Below are 23029 nucleotides of genomic sequence, written 5' to 3'. Positions count from 1 at the left end.
CTTGTTTTTCGGCTTATTCATCGAAGCATAAAACGAAAAACTAATATATTTTTCTCTCGTTGATTGTAAAGCTGGTAAACTGTTATCTGAAGCTATCATAAAGTACTTCCTATCCAGTATTTAATTATCAACTTCAGCTATTTGCATACATCAATAACGTTGTGTGACCAGCTATACATTTGTCTCCCCTGTTCCTCCATCAAGTGATAAAATGGTTTCCATTTGTCTAAAGCAAGATCCAGTGTGGGTTGATTTATCGTTCACTAGTTAAGCTTGTCTTGAAAGATGCCCAGGATATTTATATTATAAATGGTTGTTTGAGTGTAAATTAAATACAAGTGGTTGGGAGAATTTTTATATAGAATCTTCTTTAAAAATAGGGGTGTTAGGTTACTGGTAGTTAACGAAATACACACATTGCTGGCTAATGTCAATGCTAACCCTATCCCTAACCCCAACCCTAGTCCTACTATACGCCTAACCCTAATTTCTAACCATAAAATTAGTCGAGATTACAACACTACTAACAACCCAACACACCTATTTTATGGAAGAGTCTATTATCGGACATCGGTATTTAAAAATCATCCGGCAAATCTTTTTGCTGCATAATTTCTGCGCATTGTTAAAGAACAAGACGTAGTCTACAATTCTATTTTTTTTTTAAAAGAAATCATATTCACGTTTACAATTTCATAGAAAAGTTCAAGATATAAACCATATTAGAATATTTGATGACATTACTTAATCATATTCCCCCCCCCCCCCCCCCCCGAAGGAACATATTGTGTTTTTACAACGCGACAACTCGGATTACTAAAGCTTCTAGCTTAAATATTTATGAGTTAAATTAAACTTACCCTAAATAGCTAAGACAGTTTGTTTACATGTCAGACAAAAGATCACATTGATATCATTATAACATAATATGAAGTAATATCCATAGCTGTAATTTTTTATCTTAATTTAAAAGAATGTTTTTGAAAATATTAAAACCCATGAATTAGAAAACCTAAATGGACGCCATCCATATATTTTTTTTTTGTTAAACTCATAAAAAAAACAAAATAAAATCGAACGAATAAGACGACGGAGAACCTGTACTTTCAAAGTCCTTGTCAAGACAGAATAGAAGTTTTTTTTCTGTCATCATTGTTGGTACTTAATAACCAGCAATAGGTGTAATTGCCAGCTGGTACACTTAAATGGTGATGTAACTAATGGTTCCCGGAAAAATGCGCAGTCGGTAAATTGCGCAACGGAAAATGCGCAACCAGAAAAACGCACAAGTACAAACTAATTAAAGTAACACACTTTTAATTTTTTCATATTTCATGGAAAAGTGTTTTATTATGCTACAATTTACATGTGGTCATTCTTTGTTTATATCTATACATTCTCGAATGGAGAAAACAACACACACACACACACATACACACACACACACACACATATATATATATATATATATATATATATATATATATATATATATATTATATATATAATATATATATATATATATATATATATATATATACATATATATATATATATATATATATATATATATATATATGAATTTTATATCGCTATAACGCCTACAAGTGGCTACCTTAGACAGCATTTTCCCAGGTAACTGAATTGTAACGACATCCAACCATACGCCACCAACTGTTACAACCTGTTTTATCGGCTCCCACCTGCCCGTCTCGCTGCACTGATTACCATCAACCTACAGGTGTGTTCGACACCGTTTCTATGACTGCTTAACAATTATATAAAACAATTATAGAGAACAATTATGATAGAGCAGATGTAGAGAATAAAGAATAAAAGGTGGCCTTATGGGGTTAGTAAAAGATGAGTGTTAAACATTCTTTAGAACAATTTTGAGGATAAAACAGTGGGTTCTCTGGAGTTAGTCGGGGGGGGGGGGGCTGTTAAACAATATATGGAACTGCGTTGTAGGATAGCAGAATGCTAACCCGAAATCATCGAGTTCGGATCCCTGGCTCAAATCTGTGTGTGTGTGTGTGTGTTTGTGTTTGAAGAGAGGGCGAGAGCAATGATTTGTTATTATTAATTATTATTTTTTTAGACACTGAAATATTTTGAAAATTACAGACATAAATCACAACGAGTGCGCCCCTAGCCCATGGCGGTAATTTAACGTGACGCATCTTTCATTTTTGTGAGTCCGGGAGAAGAGCTGTACCCCTCCCCACCACACCTCCTCCCACCCACACACCATATACTACCTACGCCACCGGAATAATAACACCAGCAACTTTAAATCCCACTGCGTGTAATTCGTCACGCTTCATTGATCCGCGCATTTTTCGACTCGTCGCACCGTTCCACGCCAACCCCCTCCCCCCCGTGACCTTTCACCTTTAACCTGTATGCCTAATACAAAAAGGTTATCAGATTGTAAACACGGTACAATGTCAAACTGACTAGTGATTCAGTGAAGACTCAGCATTGAGATATTTGGTCTACTTTTTTTATTTTATTTGTCACACTAACTACAAAATCTGTCCGCGAGCTGTTGCCGGTGTCTTTTCTTGTGAGGGAAGAATGAGAGGATTGGGGACAGTAACACATGCATGTGTTGTGTACGTGTGATGTGTACATGTGGACACTAGTTGTCGTACACCGTGTACACACTTGTACGAGTTTTTTTTTTGTGAATGCTCCCGGTACTGTTGTGGTATGGGCTTGGCGACGGCAGATCCTGTTTTGTAAGTGTATTTATTATTTTTCGCTAGATCGTTATGTGACGTTTTGATTTAAACTCAAATTGGGGTATGTGCTATATCAGTGTCAGATAATGCCTTAGTAATAGAATCTTCTTTAAAATGGGGCGTTAGATTACTTGTAGTTAACTAAATACAAATACGACTTGCTAATCTCAACGGTAACCATATCCCTAAACGAAGTCCTAACCCTAATCCTACATACCATAGCCCTAACCCTAGTCCTATCATAGCCCTGACTCTAGTCCTACCATAGCCCTGACCCTCGTCCTACCATAGCCCTGACTCCTACCATAGCCCTGACTCCTACTATAGCCAATACTCCTAAAATAGCCCTGACCCTAGTCTTACCATAGCCCTGACCCAGTCCTACCATAGACCCTAGTCCTACCATATAACTCTAGTCCTACCATAGCCCTGACCCTAGTCCTACCATAGCCCTAACCCTATTCCTACCATAGCCCTGACCCTAGTCCTACCATAGCCCTAACCCTAGTCGTACATACCAATGCACTGATCTTAATCTCAAAGCGTAATGTTAAACAGGAGCTTACAATACTACTAATAGCCCAATGCACCCGATATCTGAAGTGGTTATTGTCGGACTATATGCCTACTCCCCTAAGATGAATTATTCAAAACGTGTGATAATAATGCTTAGCTATGCATATTCTTTACTTACAATAGTATATTGTCACCCTTAGAAATATACTTTATCTTTATTATTATTACGCATATTACTCTAAGTTTAAGACATACCTAAACCTATAAAGATTTCTTTTTAGATCTAGCGATCCATTGGGGCAGGTGAAGTAGAGTTTATATGTTTCTTGACCTCGGCATATGAAGGGATGGTGTGGTCAGTACTATACCCATCCGCCTTTACTTTCTCCAACGTAAGTCAGGTACCCGTTAAAGCTGGGTGGACTCAGGAATGTCCTACATCACAAGCCCGAAAACTAAACATATACGCTAAACATAGTTTTTAACCCAACTGTAAACACTAACCTTAAAACAATCACAAACCTGAACATCTACCCGATCTTCATAAAGCCTTAACCTAACCAAAAATAACCTAACCAAAAATAACCTAACCAAAAATAACCTAACCAAAATAACCTAACCAAAAATAACCTAACCTTATGTGTTATAGATCTTGGTCAATAAACACCATTCATAACATCAGCCTTCTCGCGATGTCTTTTATTAAACAAACACTGGCACAAATAAATAATACCAACTTGACTTGCAAACAGATTATTGATCTGGTCATTCTATTTTAAGACTCAACTCACATGCAAGCCTAGGCCTTAAGTTTAATTCACCAAACTAATAAGCAAAGCATCTCTTCTATTAGGGGGGCGATCTTGAGTAATTTTACTCTTATTTAATGAATTCCCTCATATCCATCGTTACAAAACGTACCACCACCTCCCCCCTGAAAATGACATCACATTTCAGTTCCTTTATTACAATTGTTTTTTCTGTCTTGTAACATTTTTTTTCAAAAATATTAACTGTGTATTGATAATTTTTTAAATCATTTTGCTAAATGAGTTTCATAAAATACTTTTTAAAATAAAATTATTTGTCGTCTCGTCACTCTTTCTTACATCCTCTCCGTGTCGTCACACATTGTCACAAAAGTCAGAATTCCACCTCCCCCCCCCCCCCACCCCTTTTTCACCTTGTCCCATGTGAGTGTAATGTCATTTAGGGACGACCAGTTTAAAAAAAAATCTTTAAAAATATAATAAAAAACTTATTTATGCCTACTTACTTATAAAATATATTTCTTTTATAGTGTTATCATCAATTCTGTCATTTGACTTATTTGGCCCAATCGTCTTTAATCATTGTGGAACATAGGGCCTCAAGTTAAAATTTTCACTTTGTCCGGTCGCCGGCTATTTATTTTGCACTCTTGAATTATTATGCCATTTAAATCATGTTATTTCTCGGTGTTTTATAACAAAGTTTCTCCAATGAATAAAAATGTGCTTTGTGGTTAAATCTTGGTGCAATGACAAAATGCCACAGACAAAACTTTCCTTGGCATTATAATTCGATCCTATAATCGGACCTTGTCAAAAGAGCCCTAAACAAAAAGATTCTGACACAGAGTCCGTTTTTTAAATGCCCCTTGCGAACTTGCTCCCGATAAAAGACCCACGACTTTATGTTTCTCTATAAAACGACACGGACACTTCAATTCAAGAAGAGTCCACGACAATACGACTCTTAACAAAAGAACCTCTAACAATTTCTACCAGAATATAACTTAAATTATATTTAAAAAATTATGAAGTTTCTAAAATTAATTTTTAAATAAATTCAGTTATGTTTCTGGTTTCAAATAACCGCTCAGGGCTGGAGCTCTGATCCGCACAGAGTGACACCAAATTTTAAAAAAATGTAAAAATCTACTGTCGAAACAAAGTTTTATTCAGCAAAATAATTAATATAGTATAGGAGAAGGGAGATGGCATACCTAAAATACAAAGTTTTTGGAAAAGGTTGGGTGACACCCGCCCTTGTGACAAACATTCTATTAGAGTACCACCCTGTGTAGTTTAAGAACCACTGCAATAGTATTAAGTAGTTTAAGAACCATTGCTAAAGTATTAAGTACCCCCAATGTAGTTTGCAGATGATCTTGCCTTACTCTCGCACAGGCTACAGGACATGCAGGAAAAAGTTGATGCATTAGGAGCCATCTCGCAGCGCGTAGGTCTCAAGATCAACAAAGAAAAGACGGAAATGATGAGAATTAACAATAATCAGGAGGCTCCAGTGTCAATAGACGGAAGACAGGTAAATGATGTGCAAGAGTTTGTCTACCTTGGCAGCAAGATCAGCAAAACGGGAGGCACAGAGGAGGACATACGCGCTAGAGTTAATAGAGCCCGCTGCGCTTTCACAGTCCTGCGACCCATATGGAAAAGTTCGGCCATCTCCATTACCACAAAAATTAGGATATTTAACTCTAATGTCAAGGCAGTTCTGCTGTATGGAGCAGAGACATGGAGAGTCTCCAAGGCAAGCACAGCAAAGATACAGACCTTCATGAATAGATGCCTTAGACAGATACTGAAACTGAGATGGCAGGACAAAGTGCCGAACTTGGAACTATGGAGGAAAGCTAGGCATGAGCCTATAGGTGTGCAAATAAGAAGGAGGAAGTGGCGCTGGGTGGGTCACACACTGCGAAAGGCTCACACAAATGTTACACGCCAAGCGCTTGAGTGGAACCCCAGGGAAAGCGGAAGAGAGGGCGCCCAAGACAGACCTGGAGGCGGAGTCTTCTTGAAGAACTGAAGCCAATAGGGATGTCTTGGGAGATGTCAAAATTAATAGCCGAGGATAGGAAGAAATGGAAGGAAATGGTGGAGGCCCTATGCTCCATAAGGAGCAAAGAGGACTAATAAAATAAATAATAATAATGTAGTTTAAGAACCACTGCTATAGTATTAAGTACCCCCCATGTAGTTTAAGAACCACTGCTATACTATTAATTACCCCCCTGTGTAGTTTAAGAACCACTGCTAAAGTATTAAGTACCCCCGTGTGTAGTTTAAGAACCACTGCTATAGTATTAAGTACCCCCTGTGTAGTTTAAGAACCACTGCTCTAGTATTAAGTACCCCTATGTAGTTTAAGAACCACTGCTATAGTATTAAGTAGCCCCCCCCCCCCATATAGTTTAAGAACCACTGCTATAGCATTAACGGGATTTTCCAGGGGATATACACGCGATTGATTTCACCCTCCCGTTATCAGCGTGCGACAGGGCATAATGGACGGGACATCGCACAATGTAAACTTGGATCAACACACGTGTCAACACGCGGAGGGTAACACCAGGTTTTTTATTGTTCGGAGCAACACAAAAGTTGGACTGGCAAAGATGGTGGAGATGGGGTAGTTACGGTTAGGTTTATGTGTAGGAGGAGGAATTGGTTAAGTCCGGCTCTTTGAATGAATTCACTTATGATGTATGATTTTAGTGGCGTCAACATGTTTTTGTTGTTTAATTAATTAATAAATTTTTTTTGGCATCACGGGTAGTAGCAAAAATAAACATATTTAAAAAGACGCCAACCTTTTCCCTAAGAATATATATATATATATATATATATATATATATATATATATATATATATATATATATATATATATATATATATATATATATATAGGCCTATATATATATATACATATATATATATATATATATATATATATATATATATATATATATATATATATATATATATATATATATATATATATATACATACACATATATATATATATATACATACACACACACACACACACACACATATATATATATATATATATATATATATATATATATATATATATATATATATATATATATATATATATATATATATATATTAATACTAATAGTTTCGCTGTCTCTCTATCTATCTATCTGTCTGACAAGAACGCTCTAGAGAAAACACAAGGAAAATAAAAACATGCATAGTAATTCGAAAAACGAAGTATGACGTCGACACATTTAGCGCACAGAGTAGAAAATAATCTCAAGCCGGATAGTGCACACATTGATATGACGTCATTGATTTGGTCTAATTTGGTCTAATCTAAGTGGTTTGCGTGAAGTTTCTTTCATACAATTCTTCGGGTAGGGGCGAAGCCCCACCCCCGCGTAAGAACGTCTGAGCCCCCCCCCCCCCCTCTCCCCAACTCTCCTCATCGATACTCTATAATAAAATTACCGCCTAATTAATGTGTCTAATCTAAAAAGTGGTTTTCTTGCAATTTCTTTAATGCAATTCTTCGCGTAGTGGCTATGCGCGACACCAGTGTTTCTTTCAGACTTTTTCCTCCACGGAGAGGGGTGAGGGTACTTGAAATTTTCGGGGGCGGGGGGTAGAATTTTCGGGGAGGGGGCGGACACTGGAAAAAGTAAATAATTATATTTCGTTGAATGGGACGGTAGACATGTTTTTTAGGGGGGGGGGGGTGTGGGGGGGTGTGTGGGTGGGTGGGGGGGTGGTGTGTGTGGGGGTGGGGAGTGGTGTGTGTGGGGGTGGGGGGGTGGGTGGGGGTGTGTGGGGGTGGGGGGTGGGGGGGGGTGGTTTTAGTTTAGAGAAAAGAGACAGCACTATCAGCCTAGCGCCCGGTGTATCCTTCCTCAACGGGCCATTTTTCTCGTATATATATATCTATATATATAAAGCAAAGTGGTCGGGTGCCCGATAGGGCACTTCCCGGCGCCGCAGGCGCGTCAAATTTGGCACGATGGTGCCTTGGGGCGATAGAACACGAGGGCCGGTGACGGTTGGCCGAAAAGTCTACGGAGAGGGGGTCAAAACTGACCTCGACTGACCGGCGCCTTATATGGGCTATATTAAGAAAAAAAAATTCCTCCGACGACCCCCCTTGAAATTTTGTGAGGTGGTAGGAGAACCCCTTGGGGTGTCACAAAAAACTCGGCATATCTGGGAAAACTTCGTAAAGGGGTCAAAACTGACCAGTCGTATTTCCCTATATAATCTTTGTATTTTATGGGGAAAACAGAGGGTCATTTCAAAACGGATTTTAGGGCACTTACCTTCTTTCCATCTGGCTAAGTTTTGGCATGCTTATAGGTAAATGGCTTGGCCGTAGGGCAGACATGTCCGTTTCACTCAAAGCCCTCGACGAGGGCTAAAAAGTGACCGCGAGTGAAATTCTCTTTATATGAGCTCTATTACGGAAAAAAATTTCCTCCGACGACCCCCCTTGATATTTTGTGAGGTGGTAGGAGAACGCCTGGGGGTGTCAAAAAAACTCGGCATATCTGGGAAAACTTCGTAAAGGGGTCTAAACTGACCAGTCGTATTTCCCTATATAATCTTTGTATTTTATGGGGAAAACAGAGGGTCATTTCAAAACGGATTTTAGGGCACTTACCTTTTTTCCATCTGGCTAAGTTTTGGCATGCTTATAGGTAAATGGCTTGGCCGTAGGGCAGACATGTCCGTTTCACTCAAAGCCCTCGACGAGGGCTAAAAAGTGACCGCGAGTGAAATTCTCTTTATATGAGCTCTATTACGGAAAAAAATTTCCTCCGACGACCCCCCTTGATATTTTGTGAGGTGGTAGGAGAACGCCTGGGGGTGTCACAAAAAACTCGGCATATCTGGGAAAACTTCGTAAAGGGGTCAAAACTGACCAGTCGTATTTCCCTATATAATCTTTGTATTTTATGGGGAAAACAGAGGGTCATTTCAAAACGGATTTTAGGGCACTTACCTTCTTTCCATCTGGCTAAGTTTTGGCATGCTTATAGGTAAATGGCTTGACCTTTAGGGAAATCTGTCGGTTACACTCAAAGCCCTCGACGAGGGCTAAAAAGTGACCGCGAGTGAAATTCTCTTTATATGAGCTCTATTACGAAAAAAAATTTCCTCCGACGACCCCCCTTGATATTTTGTGAGGTGGTAGAAGAACACCTTGGGGTGTCACAAAAAACTCGCCATGTCCGGGAAAAATCGGGAAATAGGTCAAAACTGACCAGTCGTATTTCCCTATATAATCTTTGTATTTTATGGGGAAAACAGAGGGTCATTTCAAAACGGATTTTATGGCACTTACGCTCTTTACATCTCGCTCAATTTTGGCATGCTTATAGGTAAATGGCTTGACCTTTAGGGAAATCTGTCGGTTACACTCAAAGCCCTCGACGAGGGCTAAAAAGTGACCGCGAGTGAAATTCTCTTTATATGAGCTCTATTACGAAAAAAAAATTCCTCCGACGACCCCCCTTGATATTTTGTGAGGTGGTAGGAGAACGCCTTGGGGTGTCACAAAAAACTCGCCATGTCCGGGAAAAATCGGGAAATGGGTCAAAACTGACCAGTCGTATTTCCCTATATAATCTTTGTATTTTATGGGGAAAACAGAGGGTCATTTCAAAACGGATTTTATGGCACTTACCCTCTTTACATCTGGCTCAGTTTTGGCATGCTTATAGGTAAATGGCTTGACCTTTAGGGAAAACTGTCGGTTACACTCAAAGCACTCGACGAGGGCTAAAAAGTGACCGCGAGTGAAATTCTCTTTATATGAGCTCTATTACGAAAAAAAATTTCCTCCGACGACCCCTCTTGAAATTTTGTGAGGTGGTAGGAGAACACCTTGGGGTGTCACAAAAAACTCGGCATATCTGGGAAAACTTCGTAAAGGGGTCAAAACTGACCAGTTGTATTTCCCTATATAATCTTTGTATTTTATGGGAAAAACAGAGGGTCATTTCAACGCAGACTTTAGGGTACATAAACTCAGTATATCTGGCTAATTTTTTGCATGCTCCTAGGACAATTGCTTGACCTTTAGGGAAAACTGTCGGTTACACTCAAAGCCCTCGACGAGGGCTAAAAAGTGACCGCGAGTGAAATTCTCTTTATATGAGCTCTATTACGAAAAAAAATTTCCTCCGACGACCCCCTTGATATTTTGTGAGGTGGTAGAAGAACACCTAGGGGTGTCACAAAAAACTCGGCATATCTGGGAAAACTTTGTAAAGCGGTCAAAACTGACCAGTTGTATTTCCCTATAAAATCTTTGTATTTTATGGGAAAAACAGAGGGTCATTTCAACGCAGACTTTATGGTACTTAAGCTCAGTATATCTGGCTAATTTTTTGCATACACTACTATAGATGACTAGGCCGTATGGAAAAACTGTTGGTCAGACTCAAAGCCCTCGACGAGGGCTAAAAGATGATCTTGAGTGAAATTCTCCTTATATGAGATATATATATATATAAATAAATTGACGAACGATCCCCTTAATATTATGTGACGTCGTAGACCGACCCTGGAGGCTAACAAAAAAACTTTATTCCCGTCGGAAACAGCCATTATAGTTGTTAAATATGTTCATATACCGTAATTTCTTATATAAGCATAGCAACTGTTTGTAAAAAAAAAACAAAGACATACGTCATACGTTCAGTTTTCAAGGGAGGTAACGTTTTTTAAATTATTATTTTTCAAATAATTGTATACTATTTTAAACAGAAACAGAAAATGACGAAGTATAGCATTTGTTTTAGTACAAAATTAAGTTGTTAATTTAGTTACGTATCCCAATTAAATAAATAAATAAATTTCAAAAGGCAATGTAATAAAAACTATGAGATGTACTGTTCATGGAAGCTGTGTAGTTCTAATTCCATTTTACTTATACATTGCGTACTTTCCGATATTTCTCTGCGAACGGTATTTAAATGACAAACTAAAACATTTTTTTTCTAAAGTTAGCATTACTGTTTAAATTAAAGCACTCAACACCAAATCCATCGCTAAATAATTATGTATTCAAATTCTCAAATGTTATTTAAAAACCTAAGCGAAGCTAGGCAGTATGCCTAGTATATATATATATATATATATATGTAGAGTGTAATCAGTGACTAAGGGTCAATGGTGCAAGAGAAACAAAAAACAAACTGGTATTTTTACAAGCTTTTATTTAACTCACTTCCTCGTCAGTCTGTCTTGACGGAAACGCAGGAGTGAAAATTCGGATAGTTCTACTTGACCGACACGATTCACAGTTGGCACGTGGGTCAAGACATGAAGACAATGCAATCTGAAACTAAATTTGACTTAATCGGATGCCTAATTAATTTTTTATGAATTAATGAAAATTTGGACCGAATTAGTAGGCATGTCTAGCCAACCACACCACACGCGTCATCACCTTCAATAGCTGCGCCATCACGTAATGGCTGCGTTCAAAAACCATTGAGCGCCTACTGAACGTGATGTTCAGTAGGCGCGAAATGGTTTTTAGTCATGTAACTCTATTGTAAATAAAACATGTAAAGTACTGAAAAAAAAAATTCATAAAAAACGTTTTAATAACAAGCTTTTATGTAATGATGCACTAAAAAGTAGAAAATAAATTATAGACTACTATTTAAATAACTATAAAGAAAAGCGTGGGTCACTTTAGTATCTATTGGATACCTTTACTAATGTTAAGGAAGACACCCACGCTTTTCTTTATAGTTATTTAAATAGTAGTCTATAATTTATTTTCTACTTTTTAGTGCATCATTACATAAAAGCTTGTTATTAAAACGTTTTTTATGAATTTTTTTTGGAATATGTTTCTGGATCGTATTTACCCCCAAATGTTTATTTGACGTTTGCTGACATAGGTAATCTCGCATCCAGACGCGGTGTTACGATTGTGTCAATGTTGGATATAATGTTTAGCCAAGTGTGAAGTATTTGTGAATATATGTTTAGAGTTGTGGTCAAGGGTCTATCTGTGGAGATACGGAAATAAAGGTTACGAGCCTACCCGCGGCGTAGCATACGCCGCTGTTTAGTTTTTTTCTTTTTTTTTTTTCTACTTTTCAGTAATTTATAATCTGTGAGTTCGACAGTACTAGAGCTGCAACTGAAAATATTTTGCATTAAAAAATTGACTCGTGAAGGACGATTTATAGGAGAATTATATATATATATATATATATATATATATATATATATATATATATATATATATATATATATATATATATATATATATATATATATATACATATAGAAGATGGATGTTTGAAGATTTGCTTTACTATCTAGCTGATTAATACGGGAATCAAGGTTACGGTTTGTGTTTTGTTTAAATATCTAGCTGATTAATCTACGCGATCAACGATAAAAATAAAATACAACTTCCAATAAAGCTAAAACGGATGTGTCGAAACGTAGAAAATGATCAGATAATTTCACACTTACTGCAACGTTTTTATAATCTAGCGCAGAGTGATATATTTATTCTATAATTAAACGAACACTGCATATTCAAATAGCCCTATAGGCATATTTAAATTCCTTATTTAAAATTTTTCCCACTTCTTTCCCATCTCCTATGTTCCAGTTCTGCTGTTGAGATAGCTCAACCGTCTGTCAGATTTCCGATCAATTTTTATTTTATTTTAACTTAAATCCCCCACCGTTGACTTGAAACTAACTGCTCGACTTAAGATTTTAAAAAAAATGTACAAGCTTAGTTTTTCTGTATCGATCTCATAAAATCAATATTTAATTTGTCAGCTCAGCACAAGGTTTAGATTTATCGTTGGTGTAGTTTTTTTTTTAACTTTTCCATCTGTGTCGTTTTTAAAAAAAAAAAATCTCCGACGTGTGTTTAATTTCTTTACCTTTACTATTTTAATTCAGTTAATATATTTAATTGACAATTAGTTGTTAGCTGTAAAGTACTCGATAAAAAACTCTTGTCGTAAATTCAGTAGCAACTTCATAGCTAGTGTGTAGTAATTAATTATGTTTTATTAGTAGTTCGCAAAGCACGAAGCCTCATGGCGTGAAGATTACCAACTCGAGAATCTACAATAGAAACAGGGGCTAGAGTCCTTCACCAGCTCGGATTGTGTACCTACCATGAGCGTAGGGCATTTATAAGTTCAATCTGTTCGGTATGGTACCTAGCATGGCCTAAGCGTACACCCTTCAATGCTTACACCCCCCCCCCCCCAATGTGTACACCCTCCATTGCGTACGCCCTCTAATGTGTAGACCCTGTTATCTACGACTTATGAACATAATGCAGCTAATCTCATATTGCCAGATCTCACATATTTGTTACTGGTTTAACGTGTCAGGAATCTTGTCTCTAGGCACATTTGATGACCCTCCCCAATAGCAGTTCCGTCCATCAGAGCTACATCTCTTCGGAAGGAGGGACACCGCCTTCTCCCCCTCTCTGTAGCAAAGCCAACCGCTCCCCTCCCAAAACGAATGTCAAAGAATTTATGGACAAAAATACTTCAACCAGTGTCCATCCCCCGGAAATTTTAGTGACCCCCTCACCCATGAAAAAAATGTTTGAAAGAAACACTGTTAACCATCTATCAGTCTAGCACATCTGCCACTAGGACCAGTTCATCTCCCCTCCCTCCCCCTTGTTCGTCTTGTGGCCAAGGTCAACTCCTCTCACTGTAATCCAGTCAACCTTTTAGTTTATTTGAACTGCCTGCAGTTATGACCTATACACAGAGGGGTGCGTCCCTTCTCGGCACCCGGGGGTCAAACTTTCAATTTGGCGCCCCCCTCCCTATTTAGTTTTTTATATTTATAATGTAAAACAGCTAAAATGCAGCCCATTTAGGAGCTACCTAGGGTCGGCGCCCGGACTAATGTAACCCCCTCGCCCCCCCCCCCCCTTCGCTACGCCTTTGCCTGTTTACCTTATTAATACATGCACATTTGTAAACAAAAACAATATTGCACAACCTTTATTTCAACTCTTTTCTTTTAAACAAATGCAACTCAATACAACCTTTTTATTTATTTTATATTTTTAAAATATTTTTTTATATATTGATAACATTATTTAAAAATACGACAATTAAAATCGCATTAGAAAAAAATTGATCAAATGTTGATTAAAAAATTGTCACAAAATTAATATCAATTGGATTGGCCAAAGGATATTTATAAGCTACTTAAATCTTCATTTTAAAAGTTTTTGAACTTATTTAATTTGAAATTACCTGCTTATTCAAAATGTCATTTTGAATAACGGTTTAAAAAATGAGTATAATTTTTAATCAACGTTTTTAATTTGATAGCAATGGTCTCTTTATTACTTTTCCGTTTTGGACTGTGACTCTTTGACTGTGCGATGAAAAGCTAAGAGGGAAAAAAAAATAACGAATATTCCTAACCTAAATTATCTCTGCCCCAAATGTTGCTTTTTTTAACATTGTTTATTTTTTGGGAAACGAATTAGAAAAATGTTATTGATTTAATTTGTTTTCATGGGAACACTTTAAAATATTGATAATTTAATAAACGTTCAATAAGTGGGACGCTGTTATAAATAACCACGTGCAAATAATTATGTACCATAATTATTATTAATAAGTGATTTGTTTTCGCGAATTAATTAAGGCGAAATAACTAGAAATTACAGCTGCTGAATTAATTTGTTGAGTGAATAAAACGATTGCATTGTTCTTTAATGAGTCAATAAAAAAAACAACTAATCATTCAATTCTATTATTGATGTAATTCATAAACTATTTTAACCGGTCCTATTATTTTTTGTGTAACTCGATTAATTGACGAAGTGGTCGGATCGTAAAGCGTACGAGAGCTTCCCAAAAGCCTGTAGTTCAGATCCGTAGGTCATAAGGTCATCCATGAGTCCATCCAGCTCTTATTGGTACCTGACTCACGTTAGGGAAAGTAAAGGCGGCTGGGCATAGTGTCATCACACTAACATTTCATATGTCGAGGTCACAGAAACAGGTGAACGCTATTTCACCTGCCCCGTTGACAATCTAGCTCGAAAATGTACTTAACTTTTTTTTTTTTACTTTGTTAGGCAAATTACAATTAATGTGGTTCGATTAAACGAATCTTCAAACATTTACTTTTTGAAAAATATATTTTCATTCTCATTACATTAATATTGTTTCGATTTATTTTTTTATCTAATTTTTAAAAAATTTTAAATCTTACCTAAGTCTTAGATGAAACTTTAAATCATAAAATATTTCCCACATTGACGCTACATTGTGTTTTGTTTAACCTTTTGATAATCCCGGGTCCCGTTACTGATTCCAATCATCGTATTGATTGTATTATTTCTATAACAGTGTCTGTACGGTCTGATGGAATATAGGATATCTATTTATCCTGAGAATTTAGGATTGTTTGATTGTGTCAATCACTCAACCTTTGTTGTCACCAGATCTATGTAATCTGTGTAATCTGACGAACGTCTGTGTAATCTCACGTTGTCTGCTTTGTTATTAACGCTGTATAAATTATAAAACGTAAGTTTATATTTTTCGAAAAGAAACGTAAATGGAAAAGTAATTGTTCTTCTTTTCACATATTGATAATAATTAAAGAGCAAAACTCATCTAAAAAATTCATAAAAAACGTTTTAATAACTGGCTTTTATGTAATAATGCACTAAAATGTAGAAAATAAATTAAGACAAACTACCATTTAAAAAACTAAAAAGAAAAACGTGAGTCACTTTATTATCCTTTGGATACCTTTAATAATATTTAGAAAGAGACCCACGCTTTTCTTTATAGTTTTTTTAAATAGAAGTGTATAATTAAAGAAACATAATGTATGTTGTTGTAGTTTTTTTGTGTGTATTTAATTCAATTTATTCAATAACGGTAACAATAGTAGGCACGGAGGCCTTTTTTACAATGGTCTTTTGAAAAACCATAAAAACAGCATTAATAAAAAGCAATTGGGTAGTAAAGACAGTAGTAACACCTATTTGGACAGCTCTACGATAAAATTCTGAGCAGTTTTCTACGAAATAATAGAATTAACTGTTAGAAAATTAAATTAAAGAATTTAATCTAATGTGAGTCAGCCCGGACTCGAACTCGACACTTTCAGGTTCGCAGTCGTGCACTCTATCTTCCAACCACAAGTCTCACCTATGTATTTGTATTACTTAAAGATCTCATGCGCCTATATATTAACCTTGTCTTTGAATCTCTTTTCAACACGAAGTAAATTGTTCTTTTGTTATAATTTTCAAATGTTTTAGATATAGATCAATATTTACAACAACAAAAATAGACGTGGGTGTTTTCCATTTCAGAGAAGATTTGGAACCACCGGATGAGGAACGACCTATGAGTCTCTGGTCATGTGTCTTCTACGTCATTGCCAACGTCATTGGGATGGTCCTATACTGGCTGTACCAGCAACAAAGGTACGCTACTAGCAATGATCGTTCATTTGGCTGAGGCTTACCTCCCCTATTACCAAACACAACAATTTTTTTTTAAAACTTTCACGGGTAATAATTGTTTATTTTGTTGAGGTTTTACCTTCCTTAAAACAAAAAAAAAAAAAACTTTTTTCTAAAACCGGTTGCATTTACTAAGATCAAGCTGGAAAATGCTGCGAATGAATTAAAAAATCGCTAATAACTGAAAATTCAGCTCTTTAATTAATATAACGTATTTAACCAAATGTAGGTGGTTAATATAAAGCATTTAGCCTAATTTAGTTCGTTAATGTAAAGTATTTAACTGACCTATGTAATTTATTTTGTTTATAAAGCATTAAACCAATATTATATCACAAATATAAAGCATTAAGCAACCCCTATAACGTTAATAATATAAAGATATCGGACAAAAATTACATCGTGAATATAAAACATTTAACCAAATTTATATCACAAATATAAAGCACTCAGTCACCACCATCACGTTACTTATATAAAGCAGACGACAAAAAATAAATCTTGAGTATAAAGCCTTTAGCCAAACGTATTAAATTTATTTATATCATTACTATCATATAAAGCACTCAGACAAATGTCCGCCTACGCGTCGTGATGAAAGACAGTTTTTACACCGACGCACCGAGACAGGAGAAGACAACTTTCATCCAAACATCACGTAGGGGACATAACTATCTCAGCCCCCATCAACCAGGGCTGGCTAATATTGAACACGTTACCTTGTGCATGGATGGTCAGCGATTCCTGGAGAATTAATAATCTTAGAGTAGGGGTAGAGAAAGGAGCGTCTCTAAACGTGTCCGGGTCTTTTTTGGTGGTTGTGTTTTGTTGGTGTAGATTGGTGGTTGTGTTTTGTTGATGTACATTGGTGATTGTGTTTTGTTGGTGTAACTTGGTGGTTGTGTTTTGTTGTTGTACATTGGTGGTTGTGTTTTGTTGGTGTAACTTGGTGGTTGTGTTTTGTTGTTGTACATTGGTGGTTGTGTTTTGTTGGTGTACATTGGTGGTTGTGTTTTGTTGGTGTACATTGGTGGTTGTGTTTTGTTGGTGTACATTGGTGGTTGTGTTTTGTTGTTGTACATTGGTGGTTGTGTTTTGTTGGTGTACATTGGTGGTTGTGTTTTGTTGGTGTACATTGGTGGTTGTGTTTTGTTGGTGTACATTGGTGGTTGTGTTTTGTTGGTCTAGATTGGTGGTTGTGTTTTGTTGGTGTAACTTGGTGGTTGTGTTTTGTTGGTGTACATTGGTGGTTGTGTTTTGTTGGTGTAACTTGGTGGTTGTGTTTTGTTGGTGTGCATTGGTGGTTGTGTTTTGTTGGTGTACATTGGTGGTTGTGTTTTGTTGGTGTACATTGGTGGTTGTGTTTTCTTGGTGTAGGGCCTACATTGGTGGTTGTGTTTTGTTGGTGAAGTTTGGTGGTTGTGTTTTGTTGGTGTAGATTGGTGGTTGTGTTTTGTTGGTGTACATTGGTGGTTGTGTTTTGTTGGTGTAACTTGGTGGTTGTGTTTTATTGGTGTACATTGGTGGTTGTGTTTTGTTGGTGTACATTGGTGGTTGTGTTTTGTTGGTGAAGTTTGGTGGTTGTGTTTTGTTGGTGTAACTTGGTGGTTGTGTTTTGTTGGTGTACATTGGTGGTTGTGTTTTGTTGGTGTACATTGGTGGTTGTGTTTTGTTGGTGTACATTGGTGGTTGTGTTTTGTTGGTGTACATTGGTGGTTGTGTTTTGTTGGTGTACATTGGTGGTTGTGTTTTGTTGGTGTACATTGGTGGTTGTGTTTTGTTGGTCTATATTGGTGGTTGTGTTTTGTTAATGTACATTTGTGGTTGTGTTTTGTTGGTGTACATTGGTGGTTGTGTTTTGTTGGTGTACATTGGTGGTTGTGTTTTGTTGGTGGTTGAGTTGTAACCTGAGGTATGTTAAATGGGTTTGGGTAAAATATGGAGTGGAGTTTTTAATGTGGTTGTCGTGGTCAGTGTGGTGATATTTGCTGTGATCAGTAGAAATTTGTTGTGGTCAGTATGGTGATGTGTGTTGTTGATAGCTTTAAATGTCGATGTATGCTGTTGATAGCTTTAAATGTTGATGTATGCTGTTGATAGCTTCATAAGTTGTTGTGTGTTGTTGATAGCTTCATAAGTTGATGAATGCTGTTGATAGCTTTAAATGTTGATGTATGCTGTTGATAGATTCAAAAGTTGATGTGTTCTGTTGATAGCTTCATGAGTTGATGTGTGCTGTTGATAGCTTTATGAGTTGTGTGTTGTTGATAGCTTCATAAGTTGATGGTTGTTGATAGCTTTAAATGTTGATGAGTGTTGTTTATAGCTTAATGAGTTGATATGTGTTGTTGATAGCTTCATAAGTTGATGTGTGCTGTTGCTAGCTTCATACGTTGGTGTGTGCTGTTGATAGCCTTAAATGTTGATGCGTGTTGTTGATAACTTCATAAGTTGATGTGTGCTGTTGCTATCTTCATAAGTTGATGTATTCTGTTGATAGCTTCATAAGTCGATGTGTGCTGTTGATAGCTACTTGAGTTAGATTCATTGTGGTCTGTTTCAAATCACGTGTCTATAATGCACCAATTAACCCTTAATTAGCCCTTGTCAAATGGTGGCAAGCTGGGTTAGGGCCCTTAGTTGTCAGCTGCTTGCTAAATCCAGCATCACGCAGCTCTTGAAGGTTGGCCCGGGGCGTGGAGTGGCTCAAGTCATGTGTTGGGTTTGGGTAGGTTAAATCATTTGTGGGCTTAGAGTAGGTCAAGTCATTTGTAGGCTTAGAGTAGGTCAAGTCATTTGTAGGATTAGAGTAGGTCAAGTCATTTGTGGGCTTAGAGTAGGTCAAGTCATTTGTGGGCTTAGAGTAGGTCAAGTCATTTGTAGGATTAGAGTAGGTCAAGTCATTTGTGGGCTTAGAATGTATTAAATCATTTGAGGGCTAGAATAGTTTAGTTAACAGGGGTCGGCAACCTTTTGAGACGAAAGAGCCAAAACTTACAATTTATAATATTACCCGGTTTTTAAAGAGCCACTAACATTTTTATGTCAATAGTATATTTGTTTAGGATTATATATATATATATATATATATATATATATATATATATATATATATATATATATATATATATATATATATATATACATATATATATATACATATATATATACATATATATATATATATATATATATATATATATATATATATATATATATATATATATATATATATATATATATATATATATACATATATATATACATATATATATATACATATATATATACATATATATATACATATATATATATATATATATATATACATATATATATATATATATATATATATATATATATATATATATATATATATATATATAATCCTAAACAAATATCATTATATATATATGTATTTAATTTAAAATAAATAGCTTTGAATATATGAAATCTCATTTGAATTTGTGTTGAGAAGATCTACTACGTAAGACAGAGTACTTGCAATTGTTTTGAATTGCTCACATCTCTCAGTTAAAACATCCTTCATTTTGTTAACAATATTAAAGTGATTGAATAGTAGAATTGGTTTCATAACGATATTTTTTTTCAGATTTTTCTTAATTAAGTAATTTATCGCTCATCATGTATTAAATAAAAAAAGTATTTTTTTTCTAAACAAACCACTTCTTCAAGCAAGACATAGTCCGGGTTTTCCTTTCAGTTTTACACTTAGCTGGTTTAGTTTCTTTGTGATTTCCACTATGAAGTTGAATGTTTCAATTCGGAATGGACAATTTTATAGGAAGTACATTGACATAAGGAGTAAATATTCTACTATAATAGTGAATGTTTATTGTTTATATCTATTGTTATATCGTTTATTACTAATATTTTTATGAGTTTTGAAAATAAAATAATTATTAATATTTGTGCATGGAGCTGAAGAGCCGCAACTGGACACTAAAAGAGCCGCATGCGGCTCGCGAGCCGCAGGTTGCCGACCCCTGGTTTAGTAGTTAATGTTAATAATAAGGACGCCGGGAAGTAATTTTTCAGACTTAATTTATAATCAAATACTTCGTCGTCTACAATTGAATGGGTAAGTTGATGTTGGTTAGGTTTTAATATTAAAATTATTCGACAAAGATTATGGTTGCATTTTGTTAGGTTAGGATATCGATTACATTATGTATTAACATTAAGGTTAAAGTTATGATTAGAATAGCAGTAAAAGTTATTTATAGACGCATGGTTAGGGCATGGGTTTAAGTTGCTCGTAGGTCGTGCGTACAACATGCTAGACATTTTCTTTTAAACATTATCTGCCTATGAGTTATGGGTTTGTTCCCCTTAGCTAGAGCTGCCTCCCCTTGAGAGCGGTCATAGAAAATAATTAAGATTGATCAACGCCAAAAACCCTGAGTAAATGTTGCCCCACGTAATACAACACCGCATCTCTTCATAATTTCCTCAATAGCGGTTCTAAACTTATCGAACAGGGTGCGACTTTTTGAGTGTTAATATTGCTTTTAAATTCTCACAAAAATTCATGGATCCCCCTACCTTCCGTACAGCGTGATAAATGGAATTTGTTAGTTAATATTATTTTTTTTCTCCTGACCAGGAGTCTAGTAAAGTTTTAGATTACTCTCCCCCTTTTTCCCTAGAGATCAGCTCCCTAACCCTCCTACGTGATCGATATTGACACAGTTATGTCCCTTGGAGAAGGGGGTAGAGTTGTCCCTCCTGCTAGATGCAATAAATTGCATACGTTCTGTAATAAACTTCCCATGTTTACCCAGCCCAGTCCTGCGAATGAGTTTTTTCTTTCTATGACCTGCTGATTGTTAACATGGATCTAGGGGAAATTTGGTCTTGTAGTTGCCTAGAATGTTTTCTATAAAACGGAACTAATATAGTGCCCTGATATATAGTGCCCTGATATATAGTGCCCTGATTCGGTACAGTGAGTCAGTAGGCCTACAGTTTTTATTTCAGTATAGTGCCCCTGGGTCAGTAGAGTGTCCAGCCGATCATAACAACTGAAACATAGGTAAACTGATATATATATATATATATATATATATATATATATATATATATATATATATATATATATATATATATATATATATATATATATATATATAAATCAAGCTTGAAATGGCAGTTATGTGTGTCACGAGACTTAGGTTGTCCTTCCTTCTCAATATGTTTTAAGCATGTCTTAATATAGACTTCATTGTATGCGCCAAATGTCTATATAGCTGTTCAGGATATGTATAGTTAACATAACTTATTTTGTAACTTAATTTTTTTTTAAAATTAATAGTGTCATTTTCGGATCATTAAATTTTTGTTTGTTTTTTTTTCAGAACAAAAAAGTAATAGTTAGCTTAATTAATTAATTAGCTTAATTAAGTAGCCTCACCATCTTGTTTGTGGATAAGATACATGCAGTGTTTCTTCCAGACTTTTTTCTCTGCGGGGGGGGGGGGGGGTGCGCTTTATATTTTCGGGGGCTGGCGGTCTACATTTTCCGGGGGGGGGGGGGGGGACACTAGTAAAAGTATATGTTTACTATATAAATTCCATCTCATTCGGGGGGGGGGGGCGGAAGAGATGCCTGGAAGAAATTCTGAATACATGGAGCAGAAGTAGAGTTCATCTATTTCAATGACCTAGTCATACAGAGGGATAGCGTGGCCAGCACTATACCCAACCGCCTTAGTTTCCCTTACGTGAGTCAGCTACCCATCAGAACTGGATGGACTCGGTGACTTCCTACATAATCTAGCCCGGGATCCGAACTCGAGACTTTCGGGTTACCAGTCATCAGCTCTACCATACAACCACACCGCCCCCTTTTAAGTAGCTTATATAGCTAAAATTTCCTCTCGGTGATACGATTATATCTATTATCTGGGTACGGCTAACCGACTATGAATTCCCCACAGATCACAACGCCTGCGACAAGAAGAGAGCGACTACATTGACAGATCAGGAGACAGTCTTGGTGTGTCCAGCAACTTGACCACCAACTACTACAGTCGTCAGAGCCGACGTACAGCGAGCCAGTCTTCACTGCTGTCCATCCTGGGAATATCCTACAACGGCTACAAGACCTTCTACGCTTTCGAGGACAGGTTCAGCAACTTTGATGACGTGAGTTGGGAGTTAGTTCCCTTTTGGTTTGATTACAAATTTTGATGGTGGGGTTTTCGTTTGCGGTGAGTTTTGAGTTTCTTACCTTGTTAATATAATGTTAATGTGGCTTGCTTCTTCTGCGCTATAATTGAATACAATTTAATAATCGACAATATTTAATGAGGCTTTCCCATATTTTTATTTATGTATTTAATTTGATACTCGCTAACTACGCCGCCCCCCCCCCCCATACATCATTTTAAAAAATTGCACACGAAGATGTATTTAAAATAGGAACTATCTTA

At 36.3% G+C, this 23029-nt stretch overlaps 1 protein-coding gene across 1 annotated transcript; it reads left to right on the top strand.

The window, feature by feature from the left end:
- Nucleotides 1–2654: 2654 nt before the first annotated feature.
- On the top strand, nucleotides 2655–22753 carry LOC131933511 (uncharacterized; the record flags this gene model as incomplete). Its single annotated transcript, XM_059290257.1, has 3 exons — nucleotides 2655–2744; nucleotides 16422–16535; nucleotides 22535–22753. Coding segments are annotated over exons 1-3 (362 nt in total), but the record flags the coding sequence as incomplete, so codon positions are not given.
- Between the last annotated feature and the right edge of the window lie 276 nt (nucleotides 22754–23029).

The sequence above is a fragment of the Physella acuta genome, unplaced genomic scaffold (genome assembly GCF_028476545.2).
Source record: "Physella acuta isolate Inbredline_101_S28 unplaced genomic scaffold, ASM2847654v3 ptg002534l, whole genome shotgun sequence".
NCBI lineage: Eukaryota > Metazoa > Mollusca > Gastropoda > Physidae > Physella > Physella acuta.
The sequence above is the reverse complement of the archived record's forward strand: the minus strand, read 5'-3'. Positions and strand labels throughout refer to the sequence as shown.